Source organism: Mytilus californianus, unplaced genomic scaffold, assembly GCF_021869535.1.
Source record: "Mytilus californianus isolate M0D057914Y unplaced genomic scaffold, xbMytCali1.0.p SCAF_7, whole genome shotgun sequence".
Lineage (NCBI taxonomy): Eukaryota > Metazoa > Mollusca > Bivalvia > Mytilida > Mytilidae > Mytilus > Mytilus californianus.
The window spans coordinates 30416939-30440801 of NW_026262723.1; the positions used below are offsets into that span (position 1 = coordinate 30416939).

At 31.6% G+C, this 23863-nt stretch overlaps 1 protein-coding gene across 1 annotated transcript; it reads right to left on the minus strand.

The window, feature by feature from the left end:
* Window positions 1–411: 411 nt before the first annotated feature.
* On the minus strand, window positions 412–15439 carry LOC127708072 (fibrinogen-like protein A). The gene is made up of 6 exons (XM_052212869.1): window positions 15064–15439; window positions 10999–11106; window positions 9436–9584; window positions 7524–7620; window positions 1532–1696; window positions 412–689 (listed from the first exon to the last, which is right to left on the minus strand). The coding sequence occupies exons 1-6, from the start codon at window positions 15350–15352 to the stop codon at window positions 442–444; spliced, it is 1056 nt and encodes a 351-aa protein (XP_052068829.1). The 5' UTR covers window positions 15353–15439; the 3' UTR covers window positions 412–441.
* Between the last annotated feature and the right edge of the window lie 8424 nt (window positions 15440–23863).

Sequence of the window (23863 nt, forward strand, 5' to 3'; positions counted from 1 at the left end):
GAGTACTCTTTTATCGGTGCTCTGTGTCTATTGTGTTTTGTTATTTTGTGCTTCTAACACATCTATTGAGTTAAGCAATTTGCAATTAATCTTATCATGTGCCGTAACACCGCTGTTCCAGGTTAGGGAAGGCTTGAGCGCTGACAAACATGTTTGACCCTGCTTTGTTCATTATGTGCCTGTTCGAAGTCAGGAGCCTGTAATTCAGTGGTTGTCGTTGGTCCATGTCTGTCATATTTGTTTTTCGGAAACTTTTCTGTATACATATTAGACTGTTCGTTTTCTCGTTTTAACTGTTTCATATTTTCCATGGGAGGGCCTTTTATAGCTGACTATAAGGTATGGGGTTTTCTCATCGTTGAATGCCGTACGAAGTATTATAAAATAATCAAACAAATTAAATACACAAACTGAAATAAAACATTTTTATTTTTATCCTGGTTAAGGAACTTTTCTTAACATCATTACAGATGATTTCACTGAATAGCGTGAAGACTTCCATTTGTACCAAGTAATACCCCTGCCGTCAATCCGTCCTTTTTGAAGATATTTTCCGTTTAGATTGACATATGTACAATACTTGTACCACCAGGCTCCATTGTTAGTATTTGCACAGTTAATTACCGAACGATCATTATCCCTGTCTCTTGTAGTAAAACTCATTCCATTATTGAACGGCAAACTATCTCCTATTCAAAAGAATTTAAATATATGAAAAAATATCGTAACAGATTATTCTTATTGTTTATTTAGTTACATAAAATTTATACCACTAGGTTATACCACTAGGTTAAAAAATAAAATTAACGATACCAATTTTTATGCACTTGATGCATAAAAAGGTTACACAATTTTTAAGTTGCCAATTTAACCTTGAATATATTTACACGCTATCATTATTTTCAAACAGTATTTAATTATTTAATTATATCATATATTGTTTCTTTGATTGATAACCTTATCACAAATGCATCGAAATGACTCAAAATATAGTGCAGAAAAGGAACATTGATAAGGCAACAATTAATTTACGTATGATAATTTTGTCTTGAATATGCACGGTATTTTTGCACTGGATTTTAAGCAACAAAAATAAAAAAAAAAAAAAACAATTCTTATTTACGATATTTTGAGTATACTGTACATCTATTATCTTTATACTGTATATTTATTATCCTTATAAAAACGAAACTCTAAGCCATGTCGTTCATCTCAAGGACACAATAAATCATTTTTATACTTTTCTGAATGTATTTTGATAGAAAATTTAGATGTTAACATTTTAATGATATGTCAAAATCGCCATTTGGTTTGATGCAGATATTTCAATTGTTGATATCATATTAGAATATTAATATAAGTAGTAATTCAATTTTAAAAATTCACTGGATATATTCAACCTCGACATTCGGAATGAATTAAACACAGAAAAAGTAGGGCATGTTTCTTTTTTTTTATGAAAAAGGCGCCATATGTCTCCTATCAAATTAAATACAGCATACACATATAGTATAACTGTATATTAACTCACCGAGATTCCCACTATATCCACTAACTGTGAGTTTGTAATTGGTGGACCCATTTCCAACGCAGAAGGTCGAATATTTTGCAAATCCTGTGTTGCCATCGAAATCAGTAAGATCTACCCGTAATTCATGTATTCCATTCGACGTTAATTCATTTATTTTCCGATTACCTAAAAATGATATTAAAAAGCTAAATTATATGTGATGGTTTTTGGCTTGACTGTGACAAAGGGCACAAAGGCGACACATAGCGAGCTTACATTCCGTCGTTGTCTACGTCGTGAACATGTAGGTTCAGTCCATGGTTAAAGATTTTTTTTTGGACACAAATAATTTTGTCAAACCTTCTTGAGACTTTACAAAACTTGGACAGAAGCTTATCTTGTCCATTATCCAGGACAACATATGTTTATTTCCCGATTTTATCATTGTGCTTATTGTAAGTTTTTTTTAAAGTTTACGTTCACATACAGTCTAGGATAAGACATCAAGAACTTCAATCCTTAATGAATTGTTACGAAACTTGGATAGTAGCTTTTTCGTGATCAAGAAAATATCATATGAAGAATTGTTTCTATCTCCTTCCGTATTTTACAGAGAAATGAACTTAGTTTTTTTGCAGTCATCATTACACTTTTCACTTACAGTAGGAACCGTAGTTGAGACACTGAGTTCTGCAAAACTGTTACGATACTTTGAAAAAATTACGTTAAACCATTTGGACATTGTTCTTATGTATGTGACAGCGATATTTTCCTCTTTGTTTTATTTGGTGGAAATTCAAATTTTACCTAAAAGCAAGCGGTTCATTCCTCCTATTCCCACTTTTTATAAATCTGGTAAGAAAAGTTAAAATTGCATGTGGGAATAGGGGGAAAACTTGTGCAAACAAAGGATTATACTGTATAAACATTGTTTAATCAACTTTTAATTGACAAGTGTTTTTTTTATAGGTAATAGGTTATTTTTGTATGTGTATGAATTCTGTATTTTTAATTTAAAATATGCAAGAAATGGAAACAAATATTAGTAAATTATTTTATTTCTTTTATAACACAAATTCAACAGTAGATTCGAAGCAAGCATTATAATATGAAACAAACTATACAAATTAACAAGATTCAAGATTTTTTATTTCTCAAACACCATATAGTTACAATGGTACAAAGAAGTTCATCAAAAGTTATAACATAACATGAACACACATGACAGGATGAGATGCAAAAAAAAATAATAAAATAAACAGTAGTTGGGAAGAGTGGTGATTAACCAGGAAGACTTACTTGAAAAGTTATAACCCTGATAAATTTGAACAGCTTTTTTAACTTATTTTTGTATTTTAACTGAAATAGTTTTCCAAACTTTAGTATTAATTCTATGCAAGAAAAAAGTATCCAAATATTGTGCTCGAAAATTTGCCAAAGAGCTAAAATGTAATGAAATTCATCACCAATCTCGTTCCATTGACATAAATTACAATATCTATAGTTACGTTCAATTTTATTCCATCTACCAGTTTCGATGGGTAACTTGCGGTTTCCCGTTCTAAATCTACAATATGTTATTCTATCTTTATCATCACTCTAGATGATGTGTAGTCCTCAGTCCCTGTGTTTTGTAATGGTCCCATCAGTATTTTGTTACATTGTCTGTAAAGGGCGTTTAGCTGATGTTAGTATCAATCTGATCAATGTCGGTTAGGGCATTAAACCACACATCTTCGACCTCAGCAGTAGGTACAAGTGGAAGGACAGCAGCACGGCGTACTAGTTGATGAATGTTGTTGTCTTCCTTGTATGAAACCTGAATCCCTGTTCATTGAGCTTTTCTCCAGATGCATTGTGTGTAGTGGAAAAACAGTGGTTTGCGTTGATGTAAAGAAATACATAATATGCTGCATTTCGGATGGCAACATACATCCTTGAGTAAAGTCAGGAACCTTGTGTATATTAGTTCGCTCTTGGCTGGAAGTGAACTATGTACCAGTGGATAATAAATTGCGCCGTCAACCATTGCGTGAAATGTGTAAAGTTTGAAGAATAGGCTTGGACAGGAGTAAAATGTACCTTCACCATAATAGTATATGATATCTGCTGCTGCTTATGTGTTAGATTCGTTTGAGCACTGAATATTAACATACACCCAACTGTGTTGTCGTCTGTTATCAGGAATGGGTCACCTTTGGTAGTACGTGCCCAAATACCCTCTTTGTTGATTTTATCAACAATTTTGGTAAAACTGGTAGGTTCTATTTGCGTTTGTTGTACATGGTAATCTTGCAAGATGGGAAAGTTTGTTTTAATATTAACTATCATTAGTTTCATGTGGTCGGATGACAATTTGTTAGGTTTACAAATTCAATAATTTTTTAATCTTACTTCTATTTATCTGACTTATTATTATTTATTTTAAGGTAATTCTTTGAAGAAGAAAAAACATATTACAAACAAACAGTGCATTAATTTTTTTTTAAATAATATACTTAAACAGTGTAAGACATGTGTTTTTTTTTTAAAAAATACAGGTAAATCTTAGGTGAATTCTTAATTAACATTGATTGTTATAAAAACAAATTATTTATCAAAACATCTATTGTTATTTGCATGTGGGAATAGAAGGAATAGTGATTTTTAAAAAGTGGGAATAGGAGGAAGACACCAAGCAAGCGACTATTGTTCTCGATATTGTTAGCTTACATGTTGAGAAGTTAATCCATTTTAATCCTAGCATTGTCCATTTCTTGTCATCATATATATGTTTTTTAATTGTATTATTTGTTTGAATCGGTGTTATCCTGGTTTGCCCACATTTAATTGCAGGTTTATAAAAACATACATTATAGTTTATTTCTGAAATATAGTCATATTTTACCTTTATTTTACCTGTACATTTCATAAAAGATACTGAATTTTACTATTAAATCAAAGAAAATGTGCAAAAATGTTTTCAGGAAAATGTATTGAATTTGACAAATATTTAAAAAAAAAAAATATATTTAAAAATGTTTATTATTTTGACAAATTATCGACAAAATTTATAAATTGTTAGTACATTCTTGGAAAAAAATGTAAAAAGTAAAATAATGAAATATTTTAAATTTCTTTTTATTTTTTCACCTTATTTATTTTTTTTAATTTTAATAAATACTTTGTTCTGAAATTAAACAATTATTTCTAAAAAATAAAATATAAATGCAACTATTCAGTAGCCAAGCTTTACAAATGACATAATTTGAACAGTAATCTGCATCCATGCTAGCACTTTCTTCTTTCAATTTGTAATAAATTCTATGTTCCCACTATTGTATGTTCTACTTTCAGGAAAAGACGAGATCATCTACTCACGCTTCTTCAGCCACATACGTTACATCGCTCAACTTCAACCAGAAACAGTATGTATCGATTACGAGACAAAAACCAACAACGACAGTGTTCACAGGGGTAACCGTGAAAGGCTACTTCTTCCACTTTACCCAGTGTATTTGGCGAAAGGCACAGAAATGTGGACTACAGTCATACTATAAAGAAAATGAAGACATCACTCGACTTATACGACAAGCCGCAGTATTATCTCTCGTTCGGTAAACGGAAAAAAAGTCACAGGAAAAAAAGTCACAAAATCCCTAGGAAAAAAAGTCACAAAATCCCTAGGAAAAAAAGTCACAAAATCCCTAGGAAAAAAAGTCACAGGAAAAAAAGTCACAATATATGATTGAGTAAAATTATTAATAAGAAGTATGTTGGAATGCACATGAAAAAGTCACTATGTACAGGTAAGAAATAGATAATTAAAATGGAGTTTTTAAATGCATGTATATAGGAAAAGGTCACTTTATAGCACAAGTTTATTAACAAATTTCATGATTTCTTATTAGGAATTAAAGTAAAAATTACTATTTTTCTTCATTGACAACATACCCGCTACAACATCATTTACTGATTATATGACAGAGTCTTGGGACCTGAATCACCACCCCCTGGAAGGTTGGCACAACAAAATTAAGAAGAGACTCCACCATGCCCACCCCAACATTTAGGAGATCATCGAGTTACTCAAGAAGAATCAGGCACTAACAGAATGTATCATTATCCAGTATGCAGCAGGAGGAGCCTGCCCACCAAAAAGACGACGATACAAAGTTATAGATACCAGCCTCCAACTACTGAAAGACAGATACTAACACGGACACATCAACGTGATAGACTACTCTGTCGCAGCATCCCATCTTCTTCATTTGAACTGAATGACTTTGTGAAATATAGTAATGTGTGACTTAGTGACTTTGTAAACAAAATGTTTTGTGATTTTGTTAATATATAAATGTTTTGTTACTTTTGAAATATATATAAAATGTTGTATTTTTCATCATTATACAGATAGTGACCCATATTACTTATTTTTACCATAATGCTTTTATTTTATTTTCTTGTGCAATTCATGTATAAATTTGATTCACAAGTTAAAAAAATTATGTTTGCAATTAAAGAAAACTTTATCATATATTGGTGTATTTATATCATAATCATTTAGATACTGACGAATTATTAAGACAATTTTATAAATAAATGCCATTGTTTTATCATTAGTCATGTAAGTTGCCTGTTAAATAAATCGATTGAATTGATATTAAATTATTGTGAAAAAAAATATTTGATTTATATATTATTTATCCATACAAATAAAAGTGGAACTACAAAATGAAAAATACTTGAATATATAGAAAACGCAGATAAACTATATACCTATAAAGTTGGAACAGACTATACAATTGTATGCTCATTAAACCTTTTGTCTTTTTTGTTTTCTTTACTAATAGATAATTGGTATAATTAGTTGTGGGCAAACCAGGAGTAAACCGTTTGAATCATTAAGTGACAAATTTCATTATTAAATGTACAATTATGATTACGTAAGATTACGTAATTCATATTATATCGTTTCTATGTAAATGGTCAGTTGGATACCATCGGCCAAGCTGTACGGACGCCGTGCATTTACAGTGACAATCATTGTGTTTAGTATAGAACATTTATTGGAATTACCATTAAATTTTGTTTTATCTTTTCGGAATATTACCGTTGAACTTTTATTGTAATTAATGTATTGCACTATTGAAGAAGTTATATATAAACCATCGTAAAGCTCAACTCATTTTGTTGACTTTAGCCAGTGAGTTTTCCCCCGAATTCTAAATATAACAGGAACGACGAAAACCCCTGTTATAAATTGTTGGAGGTACCCGGGACAGTTTGCTTAGTTTCACACTTATCAGACAAACTGTACACAAGATCATACCTACGCTCTACAACTGTATAATGGATTACAAATTGAGACACAGATTTAATTGGTGGTGTCCACCTGATCTTAGAAAGAAGTGCAATGTGAAAATCAGCCATTTTTCGTAGAAAACGGTTATAATTTAGAACGTTCTGATTTTCTTCGTGTTACAAATTCAAATATCGATAAAACAGTGAGATGTTTCCGCTGTGGGCAATCAGGACATTTTTATAAACAATGTTGTGCAGAAATCAGAATAAAATCAAAGAAAAAGCTAGACAGAAATTTCGAAAGACTTTCCTTATTTATACAGCGTAAAACTTGTGAGAATTTTCCTTTCTTCACCTTGGACGATGCAGAATTTCGTAAAGCAACACGTACAAATTTAATTCTACATTTCTAGGTAAATGTACTTCAAACAAGTCAAACCCAAATTTTGAAAGAAAACATGAAACTTGAATCAGTCGTTGATTTAATAAAAGATCAATTGAAAGAAAACAGAAAATCGCTCAGACAGGAAATCGAGTTTCTTAAGCAAGAGAACAAAACATTAAAAACCAAACTCCAGAAAGTAATTGCTAAAAGCACAGAACTACCGCGAGAAATGGAATTTCCGAATCTTGAAAGCCTATCCAAAATCATGTTATCAGGACCATTTGCTGCACAGCACATAACCAATCGAAATTGCTCCTCGAAAATGAAGTAATACATAAAAATTACCGAGCCAAAATTCAGCATCCAAATTACCGAATCCATTTTCATATGCCTCCCATCCTCTGAAAAAGTCTGTTTGACCGTTTATTCTTCTCTGAAATACCTATATTAAAAAAAACCAAACAACAACGGTAAAATCAATATTTATATTAAAATATTTTGCCTGAAAATATTATAAATTCATGATTAGATAAAAACTAAATCATTAAGACGATGAAGGCAAGTTTGTAAACACTGTACAATGTTGTTTTGATTTCTTCAGTTGTTTTTATTTTTTTGCGAATTGATTGTTAATAATTTTAGTTCAATTATATATATTTTTTAGAATAAAATCTTCTTTTGTACAGAGTTCGTTTTTGTATTTTGATGAGAAATATTTCATTCTATTTCTAGAAACTATAAAAATATGTCCGTTGAATTATATTGACCTCATTGAAATGAGTGTTTCTATAGATGATATTCGTTAGATGTGTTTTTGCTTTTCATTTTGCCATTTTATAGAGAACTTTCCGTTTTAAATTTCCCTTGCAGTTCAGTATTTGTGTTATTTTACTTTTTGTTTAATTCTTGTTTGGTTATATACGTCATCACTGTTTAAATACTAGTACATCATATGTTTTTTTCTTCCCCTTTTTGCCTGGAGTGTAACAGTTCCTGATGATGGTAAATCCAGAAAAAACGTTTAGACCCTCGAAATTTATAAAGTGTTATTTTCATTGTGCTAAAATATTTTGATAGACAGAATGCATCATTTGATACATATAGATTATAACATGGCATTTTTCATATCAGACCCCTTATCAGCCCTAGGTCATGGTATCAGCCCGTGAGCCGACAGGCTCGAGGGATGATTTTGACCATGGGATGATAAGGGGTCTGATATGAAAAATGACATGTTATGTTCTTTTTATCATATACTTCAGCAGAAGCCATACAGACATGAAAACTTTTTTAAAACTTTATAAAATTCATTTATTGTATTATTTGTTTTGCGTTTTTTAATAATATATTTTCCTGTTTCCTAATATTCCTTCTGTTATTCTACTTAGCTATGTTCTTCACTTAAATGTACCACTGAGGTTTATCTTCCGGAATTTGCAGAATGACGTCGAAATGCTTTGCGATTACGTTAAAGAAAGGCATGCGATAATAACCGGAAGCAGTTGATATAAACCGGAAACAGTTGATATATACCGGAAGCAGTTGATAACAAAAGTCATATCACACGGCTAAGACAATTCTTCGAATTTTTTGAATAAAAATATGTATAAATTAGTTTTATCAAGGGTACAATTAAATCATTATTTTCTACAAGTATATGATAAATGCATTTCTCTAATTCTTTGACAATTTATACCTTTCTGCACTCATTGTATGAAAAAATTTAATCAACGTGTGGTTGCCGGTGATCTCAGAAGATGATTGGATGAATTTAAGGGTTATAACCTTTATCAGTTCAAAATATGCTAACAGGTGTTAAGGAAATTGACAACTTTGTGAAATGTGGAAGGCACTCGAAGGGGGTTTTGGTTTAACAAAGAATGAAAATGTATTTTTTAATCATTAGAGAAACAGATTCTTACATAGTTACTCGTGAATTATCGGATTTATCCAATCTCGATAGTTGAATTATAAATTTTAAAGTCCTCGCCAAGGCTCAGACTTTAAAATTGATAATTTAACTATCTCGATTGGATAAATCCGATAAACCACTGGTATCAATGTAAGAATCTATATTTATCGATTAAGCATACTGATTTATCCTATTTCATGAAAACAATGACTAAATACTTGACTTGTACAAAACAAAATGTAAAGACCATAGATTATCTTTACTCGTATCATATCAAATATAAACAATTGAATAATTGATAAAGAGGACTAATAAAAATAAAATTGAAATTTATAACGTTCTTACCGTCCAATCACCGTTATCCGTTTTAAAATCACAATACACTTCAAAACCATTGTCATTGGATATAGGAAATATTGTATAAATTCCATTGTGTTCTTTTGGCATTATATCTTCACAGTCTTTTGGTCTTAGTTTAGTAATTTTAGTTTTTTCTGTAAAAGAACATCAAAATACTATTGATAACTTTTATATCGTATACAGCCATTTTACACAAATGACTATTTTCCATTTATAAAGAACAAAAAAGTAGTTTTGGTGATACAATGACTGTATGTGTCAGGATACACATTTACATTCCTTGTGTCAAAAGAAAACAATAACATTCCTTGTGTCAAAGGAAAACATTAACATTCCTTGTGTCAATGGAAAACATTAACATTCCTTGTGTCAAAAGAAAACATTAACATTCCTTGTGTCAATGGAAAACATTAACATTCCTTATGTCAAAGGAACACATTTGCATTCCTTGTGTCAAAGGAAAACATTGATATTTCTTGTGTCAAAGGAACACATCAATATTCCTTCTGTCATAGTTGATGTGTTTGCATATGAAATATATATTCTTTAAATCGTAAAGATGTTAAAGGAGGAGGAGCCAGGCTGTACTACAATTCCCACTCAGTGACGTAATGCCGCACAACTTCCCTTTTTTCGGAAGTTCCATTATGGGAAGTTAATAAATCCCCTAAAAGCGCTTCCCATTAAAATAATTCTACATAATTGAAGACAAAAAAAAATCATTATTTCACTGTTTAACTATAGGTAATTTACAGATATATTGATTGATTGATTGATTGATGCTGCTTAACGGCAATCAACATAATGAGATTCGTGGCGAATCTCTAAAAACATTACCATTTTGCATCAGTTCATGATCATAGGGATCAAGTACCTTACTAATACGTTTTAAATAATTTGAGCCCTTGCAACATTAGTTTGCGTGACAACATCTGAATTAAAGATCTATCATTTTGTCATGAAGTAATTTTTAAAACTTATAACACATGATAATTTATTTGGGACACTTAATGTTATTATCAAATAGCCTTTGGTACACATTATCATATACAATACAATCTTGTGGTCATCCATGCATAGTTAATTAGTTCATTAAAAAGTCAGTAGAAATGATTGAATGAATAATTGAAAATATGTACTGAAAGTTGAAAAAAAATCATTATCTTTTTATCTTTGTCTATCTATTTAATGTTAACAACGTGAAAGAATAATGCCCTTTTAGGTCGTTACGTTTATCAATACGAGGGAACATCATATGGTGAAGGCAATGATATGCATAACATTTATATATTGTTGAAACTATTTTTTTTTTTCGAATAATAGCATGTGAAATTCGTTTAATCACATCTTCTATCCAACCCTTAATTTGAATTAAATTATACAAGTATAGGAAAGCCAGCTTTATGTTTCCTTTCAAAGGATTGTTTTTAACATTCCAAAAGCTTGCTTTTTAACATGTAAACGTTCTGAACGAAAGAATCATTTTACTGTTAAAACAAAGACATAAAGTGTTATCCTAGGCCATTGTTCTGAATTAAAGTTTACAACCTTCACATCTTGATCCGTTGTATCCATCCTGACAAACACAGTTGAAAGAATTACCCAGCACAGTACATGTTCCATTGTGGAGACAATAATCCAGTGGACACGTTTTTTCTGAAAAAATATCAATTTATCATTAAACAATAAACGTTTCCGAGACAAAATCCAAAGCATATCCCAAAACTACATTCCTCTTAATATTTTGAATAAGCTTAACGGTTTTTGTTTGTTTGAAATGTTGGAAAGTAAATTCACTCAATCAAGATTTACTGGTTAGGCTCCCATGTTAACACAACTATTTATATCGACATACATTCCATCATGCCTAAGACTTCATCTGTCGAAGTATGAAAAACTCTAATAGACAAGCAAAGTCTTTAAATTTCCAATTAATTGCATTGATAGTATTTTCATTATTTAATTCGGAATATGACATCTTTTTTAGTCAATAAATATTTACATAAGGATTTAAAAATCAATATCTGACGAATCAGTTTTATATCTAAAAAGAAGGATATCTCTGATGCGGGTCATATTCCACTGTACAGAGATAAATGAATCTGTATTGTTTTTTCAACGACAACATTTATCTAGTCCAGCATTTAAAGTTGTTGTTCTTTTTGTATAAGCTTTTGATATTGGCTCTACGTCATGCGGATACAATAGTCAGGATTCCCATTTGTTTCTTCATTATCGTGATAAAAGAGATAATGGTAGAAAGTAAATGATTTTTGGGTTTAGTGACTGTAACATCAAACAGGCATAATAGGTAAAAATGTCAAAAATTAGGGTTCAGCAGTTAACGTTGTGTTATAATCTCAATCACTATAAAACAAATAACCATTTCAACAAAGGAAAGCAAAATGGCATATAGTCACTCTATAGACAAAGTACTTAAGCAAACATGAAAGACACGAACACAAAAATGACCATAACACAATAACTTAATAGCGGGATGTATGAATACCAAGCCACACAAAAAGACTATTACTAAAAATGAACTAAACATTAAAGGTTATGAATATAAAAAGACAAATAAAACGAACACTATAACACGTTATTAAGATGATAAACAACATCAGTACCTAGAATCTATACTTCAAGACAATCATGTATTTTTGTGAAGTTGTTCCGGAATATTAAGGGCGAGACCCTGGTTTATCAACTTTCTGCTCAGATACAGGTGACGTGAAGTACATTAGTTCTCTTATTAGTCTTTTATAAATATACCAGGCATGTTTTGTCTTGTCTAACTGCCTAATTGAAGCTATTGCTCTTTTAAACGTGGTATTTACATTTACAGAGATCCACATTTCTTATTTTCAAGTATATGCAGGTTTCTTTCACGCTTTAATGAGGGATACTTATCAGTAGTTCGAAGTGATATATCCATTTGCTGAGACTCCCCACGCCGACCCAACGAATTATCAGGCTTATATATATAATCCCTATTGAATCATTGCGCTATCACGTCAGAACGCCAAAATGGCATGTTATTATTTGCAAAATGTAAAAGAGCATCACGATTAACATTTCTAAAATTAAATCATTTTACTTTTCAAAAATGATTTTAGCTATCGATTTTTGTAATGTAAGATACGCAAGATTTGTTTATTTATAATTAGTCTTTTATTAGTGCAGTTGTATGTTAAGCAGTCGTACTGCAGCTTTTTGGTTATTGTTAACATTCCTAAGGTGGGTCAAAAAGCATCAAACAACATTAATGATGAAGAATCTTAGCGATGTTTTGATGAATATGGTTCTAACCTTTGATTTGATGATAATAACAAATGTTGACGTTCTTCTTGGTAAACATCGAACTTTCCGTGATATAGATACTTATAAATAATAATGTTTAGTTCCTTGATTTTGTACTTAAGTCAATCATTTTGTACAAAAAGAAATTTTACAAATAAATAATGTGAATTGAAATGAACAGTGTTTCATTTTACATGTTCAAATATTAATAAATGAAACTAATAGATATAAGAAGATGTGGTATGAGTGCCAATAAGACAACTCTCCATCCAAGTCAAAATTTATAAAAGTAAACCATTATAGGTCACAGTACGGTCTTCAACACGGAGCCTTGGCTCACACCGAAAAGTAAGCTATAAAATGGCCCCAAAAAATTACTAGTGTAAAACCATTCAAACGGGAAAACCAACGGTCTAATCTATATAAAAACCAGAAACGAGAAACACTTATGAACCACATCAACAAACGACAACTACTGAACATCAGATTCCTGATTTAGGACAGGTGCAAACAAATGCAGCGGGTTTAAACGTTTTAATGGTACCAAACCTTTACCCTTTTTCTGAAACAATGGTGTAACATCACAACATAGAAAGACACACTATAAAATATCAACTGAAATAGCTTAACTCAATCAAAGGACATATTAACATCATTGAACATACACTGAACAAATAAATTTGACCTATGACACAATGTAAATACAAAATAAATAAACTAAGGGAAGAATAATAAAAGTAACATGTAATAATAGTTTGTATTTTATTTCAATATTTTGAAATTCTATTTTAACGGTTTTAATTATTCATATCATGTGTTAACTTAATCAGAAGTAGAAAAGATGAGATTTGATCATGTTTATGGAATACAAATCTCAGGTAAACAATTACTTCTAAATTTTTGACGAAACTCCACAAAGACCAAACCAACACACCATTACCGACATTTATTAATAGAACAATAGGTCAAAAGTAGTTTTTTTATGGTCTTTGAGTCGTCAAAACCTACCCCATAAGCTCAAAGACCACAAAACTTTAATTTCTGTAAAACCTCAGGAGAGTTCGGACGTAAGCGTCATTTACCCTTTAGGTATTTCACTTTTGAAAGACTTTGCTTCCAATAGGTCATTCTATGGAACGACAGGAGAACAAGTCAAATCGGCACCTATGTTTCAAAAGTCATGTCGGCATTTGTTGTTTGATTTCTTGACCTTTATTAGATTGTTTTCTATTTGTAGGGAGTGGGTGGGTAGTTTGTTTAGAACATTGTTACCAATGAAGGTTTCTCAATATTCTCTTTGGTCTAATGAATTAAGTCCGATTGAATTGATATTCATAGATTGTTCTTATGTAATGCTATTAGGTCAGTGTCCAAATTAGGGGAGGATTGAGCGCTCGGAAACATTTTTAACACCGCCACATTCTGTAAGTGCCTTTTCAAATCCAGGAGCCTATGATTCATTTGTTGGTTTTGGTTACTATATGTCCTATTTGTATTCTTGTTTATTATTTTGCACAAACAATCAGGCTGTTGATATTTCTGGTTTGAACGGTGTTACATTTTTTCATTTCGAAGCCTTTTATAGCTTGTTATACGGTATGTGTGTTGTTCATTGTTGAAGGCCCGACAGTGACCTATGTTTGCAAACAACTATGTCCTTTGGTATCTGGTTGATAGTTGTCTCACTGAAAATCATTTCAAATATTCTTATTTTTTATAGTGGAGTAAGATCTTATCCTGATTTTCTTCCTAAATACACATGTTCTGTACATGTGTCAGTCTTTAGTATATATTTGTCGGTCCAATGCTGTCTCGTTGACATAATTTACTTTTATTCACACAAAGTGTAATTTGTGTCTTAGGAATTGGAATGTTGAAATAGGACTTTCAGTGAATGTAAATGTCAATAGTCGATACAAAAATTGTATTTAAAGATACCAAAGGAATATTCAAACTCGTAAGTTTGATTTTTGATTTTTGGTGTTTTAACGCAACTTTTAAGCACCGCTTTTGGGCTCTTTCGTGGCGGCCAGTTTTCATTGGTGGGGGAAGCCGAAGTGCCCGAAGAAAACCACCGACCTCCGATAGGAAAACTGACAATCCTAGTCAATTAAGATTAGAGTCGAGTGCACCCGCATGAGCGGGGTTCGAACTCACAACCTCAGTGTTGACTGGCTAGTGATTACAGTAGTAACTACTTAGACCACTTGGCCACCGAGGCCCCCAAACTCGTAAGTAAAAAACTAATTAAAAATGTCATGTAATAGTAAAACACAAAGGATATAAACTTGTAAACAAATGTAGATTTCTTACCGTTTTCATTAACTATTCCATGTAGGTTAACCGTAAAATGAACAGTCAAGTTTATTTCAATATTTTCAATTTGCTGATTAAAATTCTTCTCTATATCTGTCATTTTCGTTTTAATAGCATCACTTACAAACTGCTTAACACGATCGTATGCTTTAAACATGTCAAATGTAGCCATTAATGAACCATTTTTATTATCGAGTAAACGAACCTCTACATCACTTTCAGTTTCTAATGTGGTCACTGATGTCAACCAAAACAATGCGAATCCATAAATCAACATTTTAAACATTATGAAGTTTTCTTGCTTATGTTGTTTGTTGTGTATTGACTTAGTCCTTATTATTCAAACTATTTATATTCTTTCATTTGCTCTAATAACCCGTCTGTAAGTCAGTCAAGTACTTCTTTTGTCTTGCTGTTTATTTACAGCTAATTGCTCTTTCGAAGTGATATTTCAATTCGCGGAGATCGACACTTCTTATCGTCAAGTAGGCGAAGGTTTCTTTATACCTCTTAATTTGTGATTACTCATCAGGTACGATAGCTCGGGATAATAGAAGTATTTATCTAGCATTAGTATAATATTAATAATAAGATAAATATCAGAAATGACTTTATATCTCTCCCATTAATTTGTATTCTCTGTATTCATATCAAATACTTCACTAATGTTACAGTAATAATTTTATCAGTATTTAGATAGCCATCATCCTACTTTAATATCTAGACCACAATAAACATAGCGGCATTTTATAGAATTTCACCATCCAATAGCAGTTAAAAATCAAAATATATTCGAAAATATATTATAATAGCTGTTCTTAGTCATATTTTGTTATATTTTTTTCTTCCACTTTAAACCGTTTAAATTTAGACTGGATACCCATTCGTCGTGACCATTTTAGATAACATTAGAAAGTAATACGCGGATGTGCCGCTATGAAGGACAATTTTAAGATTACCTTATCTGTATTTGGCAAAACCTTTTTGTAATTTTGGGACCTCAATGCTCTTCAACTTCATACTTTAAATGGCCTTTTGATTGTATATTCGAGCGCCACTTATGAGTTTTTTGAAGACGAAACATGCGTCTGGCATACAAATTTTAATCCTGGTATCTATGATGGGTTTATTGAAATAGATATTTATGAATACAACCGGGTCTTACTTTTTGAGTTTTAATTTAAAGCAATCAATACAAATCAGGATTCGAACAATAATCGTTTCGTTTATTAAAGTGGACCATTGATAAAGTAGGTAAAGAGAACAGAGACTTAGTCTGAGTTAGACCTTTACATACTCGAACAGATCCTTAAGTTTTTTAATAACTACCTCTGTTTAACAATAATTCTGAAGCCAGAGGATGGTCAATAATCTAAAGAATCAGACAAGGTCTCTGTTTAGTACTTTTAACTTGCGAAGGGAAAGCCGGGACATTCTATAGAATATAAAAATAAGGAGATGTGGTATGATTGCCAACAAGACAACTATCTACCAAAGTGCAAATGAAGTGGATGTAAGCAATTATAGACAACCGTACAACAATGAGAAAAACCATTACACTTTAGTCGGCTATAAAAGGCCCCAACATGAAAAATATGAAACAATTCAGTTCAGAAAACTAACGACCTAATTTCTTACAAAATAGTTCACGAAACCACTGAACTACAGGCTTCTGACTTGGGACAGGCATATAAAGAATGTGGCGGGGTAAAGCATGTTTGTGAGCGCTCAGCCGCCCTCCACCCTAACATGGAACAGTGGTGTAACAGCACAACAAAAGAACAAACTATAAAAATCAGTTGTAAAAGGCTTATCTCATCAGATCAATACAAGCAAAAACATCAAACAAAAACACAGACAGGACGTGGCAGTACACATCCAACATCCAATGGATTTACTGTAAAGACGTCATTAACAGTCAGAGAAAAACATGACCCTGTGCAATGGCCAAAATATAGGTATCGACAGATTGTAGTACCGTGAAAGTACATATGTGTAATATTTAGTATGGTTTTAATTTACTGATAACAAAATCAGTATGTATACCAATAAAAACAATATTCAAAGATTTATTTACAGTGTTGAATTGGTAACCTTTACGAATAAGTTTATTTAAAGGATTGATAAGTTTACCCGAATCGTATCTACATTTCCGGGCTCGATTAACAACATCACCGTAAAATTTAGGATTTGCTATTCCATTTGAAATAAGTTTTCTACAGCTACAGCAAATCTGGCAAACCAAATCTTTGTATCTATGGAAGAATTTAGTAAAGTTTTTAAGTAATTTGTGGTAACGAAATCCCTGACTTGATCATTTACTAGTAATACATATATAACGCTTATTGAAATCCAAAACGTCATTACAGACACGAGCATACTGGGATATACAAACACCGTAGGAGGGTGCCAAAGGAACATCACAGTCCAAAAAGGAAAATTAGCAATAGGGAAAGAAAAATCACCCCTTTTGTCGTAAATTGTTGTGTGGAGTTTTTGGTGTAATACTGAAATATCTAAATCTAGGAAAGGACAGCTATTGCTGTTAATATTTGATGTATTTAAAGTAAGTTCCTTTGGATAATTCAGCAGTATATTAAAAGAATTCTTGATTATTTAACGAAAAAATATCATTAAGATAACTGTAAGTGTTGTTGAATTTATCAATTAAATGGAATGTAGACATATATTTACCGAGTTTAGCCATACACTATGATTCATAACAGTATAGGAACAAGTCTGCCATTAAAGGGGTACAATTGGTGCCCATAGGAATACCTACAACACGTCGATAAACTTTATTGCCGAAATGTACAGAAATGTTGTCAAGGCTTTGAGAAAATGTATAGTTAATATATTATGTATAATGAATCCTTTTTTTTTTTGTTTAATTCATTTTACCTACGCCAGTTATTCTAGAATGTGTATATTCTATTGAACAATCTTTTGCTCTGCGTATTAGTACCGTTTGCATAAGAAGGACAGTCTAAAGTTTCACAGAAAACGTACTGTCGGTAAATTATTGAAATAAGTTTATCATGACTTGTTTTTCTTTTTCTAAGAAAAAACAGATATAACTTATGTCGATCAAATTTTTGGACAGTAGAACATCGTTCATCGTTCATTTGGTCGTGGATCGAGTTCCAAATTGTGCAGTTATGTTCGTCATAACCTTATCAATGAAAGGTGTATCTCTTCTAAATATAAATTTGGAAAAGCAAAACAGCAAAGAAAGGAAATTGGACCCGGACATAATTTGTTATTTGTTTTCCAAGTTTTCATTATAAGTCTAGAAATTGATAATTAAGGGGAACTAACTCCGTGATTTCCTATCATTCTAACCAAAAGTGATCTAGATATTTCTCGAATTACCAGACACGCAGAAAAGAAAGACCTACCAATTCTAACTCAGAATAGGGGTAACTGCAAAATAGGATGGTTAGGTCGGCGGTTTTGTTTCGGCCATGGTTTGAAATTCTTCTAAATTGCCTGATTCTTACAAAGACTGGCACTTAAATGAACGCTACTGCTGGTCAATAGTTAACGCTGTAAACACATACTTCCGACGATAAGAATAGTCCTTGTTACTTCGCAACTCCTTATTAAAAAAACATTTTCTAGGATTAATACTAACGGAAAATACATTGATTGGTGTAGAATGATCGTACAAGATAGGCTACAGATAAACAGGTACAAAGTAATTAGAAATATCAGTCAGTCTTACCGCTGCATTTTGACTGATGTTTTGTTAACATTACTTTTGAGGGTAAAGTACATTACTTAACATTATTGAGGCCAAATCTTAATTATGTGTTAATGTATATGATTCTAACCTTGGATTTGATGATAATTCGACATGCTGGCGTACTTCTTGGTAAACATCAAACTTTCCGTGATGTAGATACTGATATAATAATGTGTAGCTCCTTGATTTTGTACTTTAGTTAACCATTTTGTGCAAAAGTAAATTCTTTCATAACAAAAGACTGAATGCTAAGGTCAAAAATAACAAAACAAAATTCGTTTATTCCCTATCCTTTGCCAACAGGATCTGCAGTGCCAAAACAATTCTTTCATAACAAATGTCTTTATGCTTAGGTATAAAATAACAAAACAAATCACTATCGACTAGTACCAATTAGCTCAGAAGGGACAGAAAGTTCATTCTAGGGATTGAATAGTGGATAGAATCAATCGATAATTCTGTTAATAAATACCGTTTACCTACGAAGGGACAGCAATTTCATTCTAGAGAATGTTAAGTTCAACGTAAAAGGCTGACGGGTCACTTCTGGTGATGGGCCTCAAACACGGGAACGGGTTTATTTTTGTTTCTTGAGTGCTAAACATGTTAAACCTCAAGGGTGTTACGTAGTAAGTGTCAATGACATTGGTGGTTTTTCATTTTTGAAAGATTTTGCTACCAGTAAGTCATGTTATCGACCGATCACTTCCATTTACTTAAGAAGAGGCAGTCGGTCTTAGTAGTCTTGTGAATCAGTTCTTTTTTTTCTTTTTGTACAGTCAGGATACTACTTCGTTAGAAATATCCCCCGATAAAGTCACGTATATTTTTCAATCTTTAGAATAGAAGCCATTGTAATGATGACGAGCTGTCAATGTATGTCTTGAAAACCGACAACTTTATCTACATAGCATCATAACACTCCTTACATGACAATTGTATTATACTAGCCACTAAACATCATTTAATGTACTTTGAGGCCTTTTGTCTTTTTAAAACTATTGTCTGATCGGTCGTCAATGGGAATTTTTCGAACGTCCCCACAACACTAAAAACTTCTTACTAAATATTTCGTGGAATGGCTGACTAAAATTTTCAGAGGTTGAAGACTAATTACCCTAGGTAACACACACAAAATATGATTCTATTTTGGAACTTATTCATTAAAAAGATCCACAAGTAAAGTCTGTCGTCAAGGGCTATTAGAAAATATTAAAGGATATGTGTGTAAACGGTGTGTCCGACTTGTCCTATTTTAGAACATTTCATGAATAAAATATTTATATGTCTAAATGTTTATTGAAAATAAAATAAAATGCATGTACGAAATACACCTCAAATTTTAAAATTTGTAGTAGCACGATGCTTTTTTTGGATCTGTTTTTCAAGGACACATACTCTGCTGTTATGATTCATTTGAAAGATAACTTACTAGACTCATATCTTTTATTTTTTAATGTTATTTCATCAAAATGTAGCCTAAAAATATAAAAAAAAATTAATGTAATCTGAAGCAAGATGATGTGTCAAATATGTTTCCTTTATACGTGTTCAAGACAAAACATTCGAAACAAACACGCCTGGACATAAAAAGGTGTACATACTCTTTTTGATTAAATGTTTGTCCATTTTATGATGGTTTTTCCACAAAAAACTGTTGCCGGGGGGTGGAGATGCAAATTAATGCTTTACGAAGACCAATCTTTCATCTTTTTGTTGACTTTTTTGGTCAGAATTTATGCTTATGCACAAAAAAGACCCACTTGTTTATGCATCTTCCATAATCGAATGTTTTGAGAAAATTTCTCATTAATCAAAAAGTTTACAAATATCTCCAAGCTCCATTCTATGATTTAACTATCAACACGTATACAAGATGCATAAAATCTTGAATTATGCACCTACATTAAACTTTCAAAGCCCATAGAAACAGTTGTTAACATTTCAAATATACCAACTCGGCCATATTTACCTTCTCTAATACATCTAAGAGTTTCTTTTGTTTAATTTCAACTGATTATCAGTCCGATCAGTAGGGTTTAACTAAGAATTGACAACGGGTTTATTCTAAAGAATGTATAGTCTAAATAATCAATATTTTTTTCTACTTATTAGTACCTTGTACGTCAGAAGGGACAGCTGGCTCATTCTAGAGAATGTTAAGTCTATAGACCCAATCGATGCTTATGCTTATCAGTACCGTTTTCTTAAACAGGGGCAGCCGGATTATTCTACAGAATGTAAAGTCTATAGAATCAATATTTTTTTCTACTTATTAGTACCTTGTACGTCAGAAGAGACAGCTGGCTCATTCTAGAGAATCTATGGACCCAATCGATGCTTATGTTTATAAATACCTTTAACTTAAGCAGAGGCAGCTGGTTTATTCCAAAGAATGTAAATGCTATAGAATCAATATTGTTTTCTACTTATTCGTACCACTTACCTTAAAAGTGACAACTGCTTCATTCTAGAGAATGTATAGTTTATAGACTCAATCGATGTTTCTGTTTACAGTTGTACTTGTACCGTTTACTTTAGCTGGGTGAGCCTGTTTATTCCAGAGAATGTAAAGTCTTAAGAATCAATTACTTTTTTTATCTATTTATAAGTACCGTTTACCTGATCAGAACGGACAGTCGATGCATTGTCAATTAAGAGAATTAAACAAAACAATAGGTCGGCAAAATATCGACAGCAGTATTATTATGACTTTTTCCCCATTCAAATGGGAAAATATGTACAATTTTACTTGATCAAATTTTCGGAAAGTAGAACATTGTTCATTTTCGTCGTGAAACGGGTTGCAAAATGTGCATTTATGTTCCTTCTCACCCTATAAATGAAAGTGTATCTCTTCTTTATATTTATTATTTCATTTAAATACTACAATGGAAGAAATAAGTTGGAGGTTTAAAAATAGTGACACAAAATAAAATATTGACACATTTCAAGTTTTTTTTAGGTTGTTTATATTCTGTTGTTTCTAATTGAAACGGTTCATCTATAAATTGAGAAACATTGGTGTGGAATATAACCCAATCTACTTTTGTACAACTCAAATAAATGCCACTGATGGTTAACGCTGAGAAGCTGTAAACACATACTTCCGAAGATGAGTATCGACATGCTTACTTCGTAACTGTCTAAAAAGACGTCGTTCTTGGAAATCTTCTATTTGTGTCGAATGATTGTACAAGTAAGGCTACGGATAAACGAGTACAACATACGTACCAAATATCTGTAACTTAGATTTGATGATAATTCGAGTTGCTTACGTATTTTTTGGCAAACATCTAACTAAACTTTTATAATAAATGTTTCTGTTCTTGATTTTGTACTTTAGTTAATTATTTTGTACCAAGAAAACAAACTGTTTTCTTTATACTATATATATTACAATCAAAAGTATCTAATTTTTCATATCCCTATATTAATGAATGCAATTTTAAGTAGATATTTTAATTTCAATAATTTTAATTCTGTTTTATAATTTTTCATTACTTTTTTCACCGACCTATTTTCTGTCTGAACAAATTTCTCAAGGCTAAGGTAGAAAAATAACAAAACAAAACTTCCTTTTTATCCTTCCTTTCCCAACATCATCTGTGGTAGAGATAATGAAACGTTGTCATGCTTATGGACGATCAATCTCTAGTTAACACCTACCTTTTTCTTTTTGATGATATTCCGCAAAGACCACATCAACATCATTGCCGATAATGAATAGTACAACACATAGGTCAAAAATTGTTTTGTGGACTTTGGGGCATTCAACACCTACCCCACTATCCCAATGTCCGTTAAAGCGCTAAGGAAACGCTACTGGTGAAAGGAAAGAAAAAAAAAAACAAAAAAAAACGGGAACTGTTTCCAGTTCACCTGACCAGAGGTGCAAATCGAATCGGTACCTGATCATTTCAGCACCTGTAAAAAAAAGTCAACTTAGCACCTTTTTTTTTAGATTTTTGCATTTGGTTTGTCAATTCAGGACCCAGTATTATATTTGCCTTATTGTATTTTTTCTTTTCTTTTTTTTTTGGGGGGGGGGGGGGGGGGGGGGGGTAGGTTGAGAACATATTTTTTCTCTGTTTTTATTGTCCAATTATTTTCTAGTCGTGATGCAGGCCTTGGTAAAAGTTAAAAATATCCAGACCTCATCATTTTTTAAATCAATTGAATCCTTGATCTTTTGAACAATAGATGTATAGGTTTATACATTTATACATCTATGCTTGAACTGAAACAGAAAATTTTGCCTCAAGAAACCCTCTTACCTTTTAAATAAGCCTCGAGTGAAAATGAAATTTAAACCGGATTTCTTGCAAAACACCATGTTAACCGTGGATGAAAAAATAACTACTTGGGTGTCGAATTAACCAGGTGCCAATATTGATCATTTCGAAGGTTTTTGGGTTTTATCTTCCTTTTCTTTGTGGCCTAAAGGTAATTAAATTCGCTTTAAATATTTTTATTTGACACTATTTATTTCAAGTATTTTATTTTGTAGCTATAAGTATTGATACATGCAAATTTGGAAATGATTTCGTATTAGTGATAATGATCATATCAATACCTTTTTTATGTTTATCTAAATGTTTTCATCTTCAAGATGTGAGATTTTCAGTCCGTAAATTATATTTAAGCAGCGTATGCATATCGTTTTGAGTGGCCTGAATAAGTTAGAAAATACAACATGAATGGATGCGTTCTAGTATATTTTGTATTGAAAATCGAAATGGTCAACTTTTTGATATTTTCTATTGTAGAAAAAAACTCCTCTTACATTTGATGTGTTTCCCTCAATTTTAGTTTGTAATCCGGATTTGTTTTTTTTTTGTCAATCGATTTATGAATTTCGAACAGCGGTATACTACTGTTGCCTTTATTTATAGACAATTGAAAAAGAGTATCATTTACAGTACCAATTTAAATGCACCGGGTTCGGATTTCAAAATTCATAAATCTAATACAAACGTTAAAACCTTAAACAACAAAAAAGGAGGAAAACGTATATTCAAATCAGGAAAATGTACAGAACCTGAAGTATAT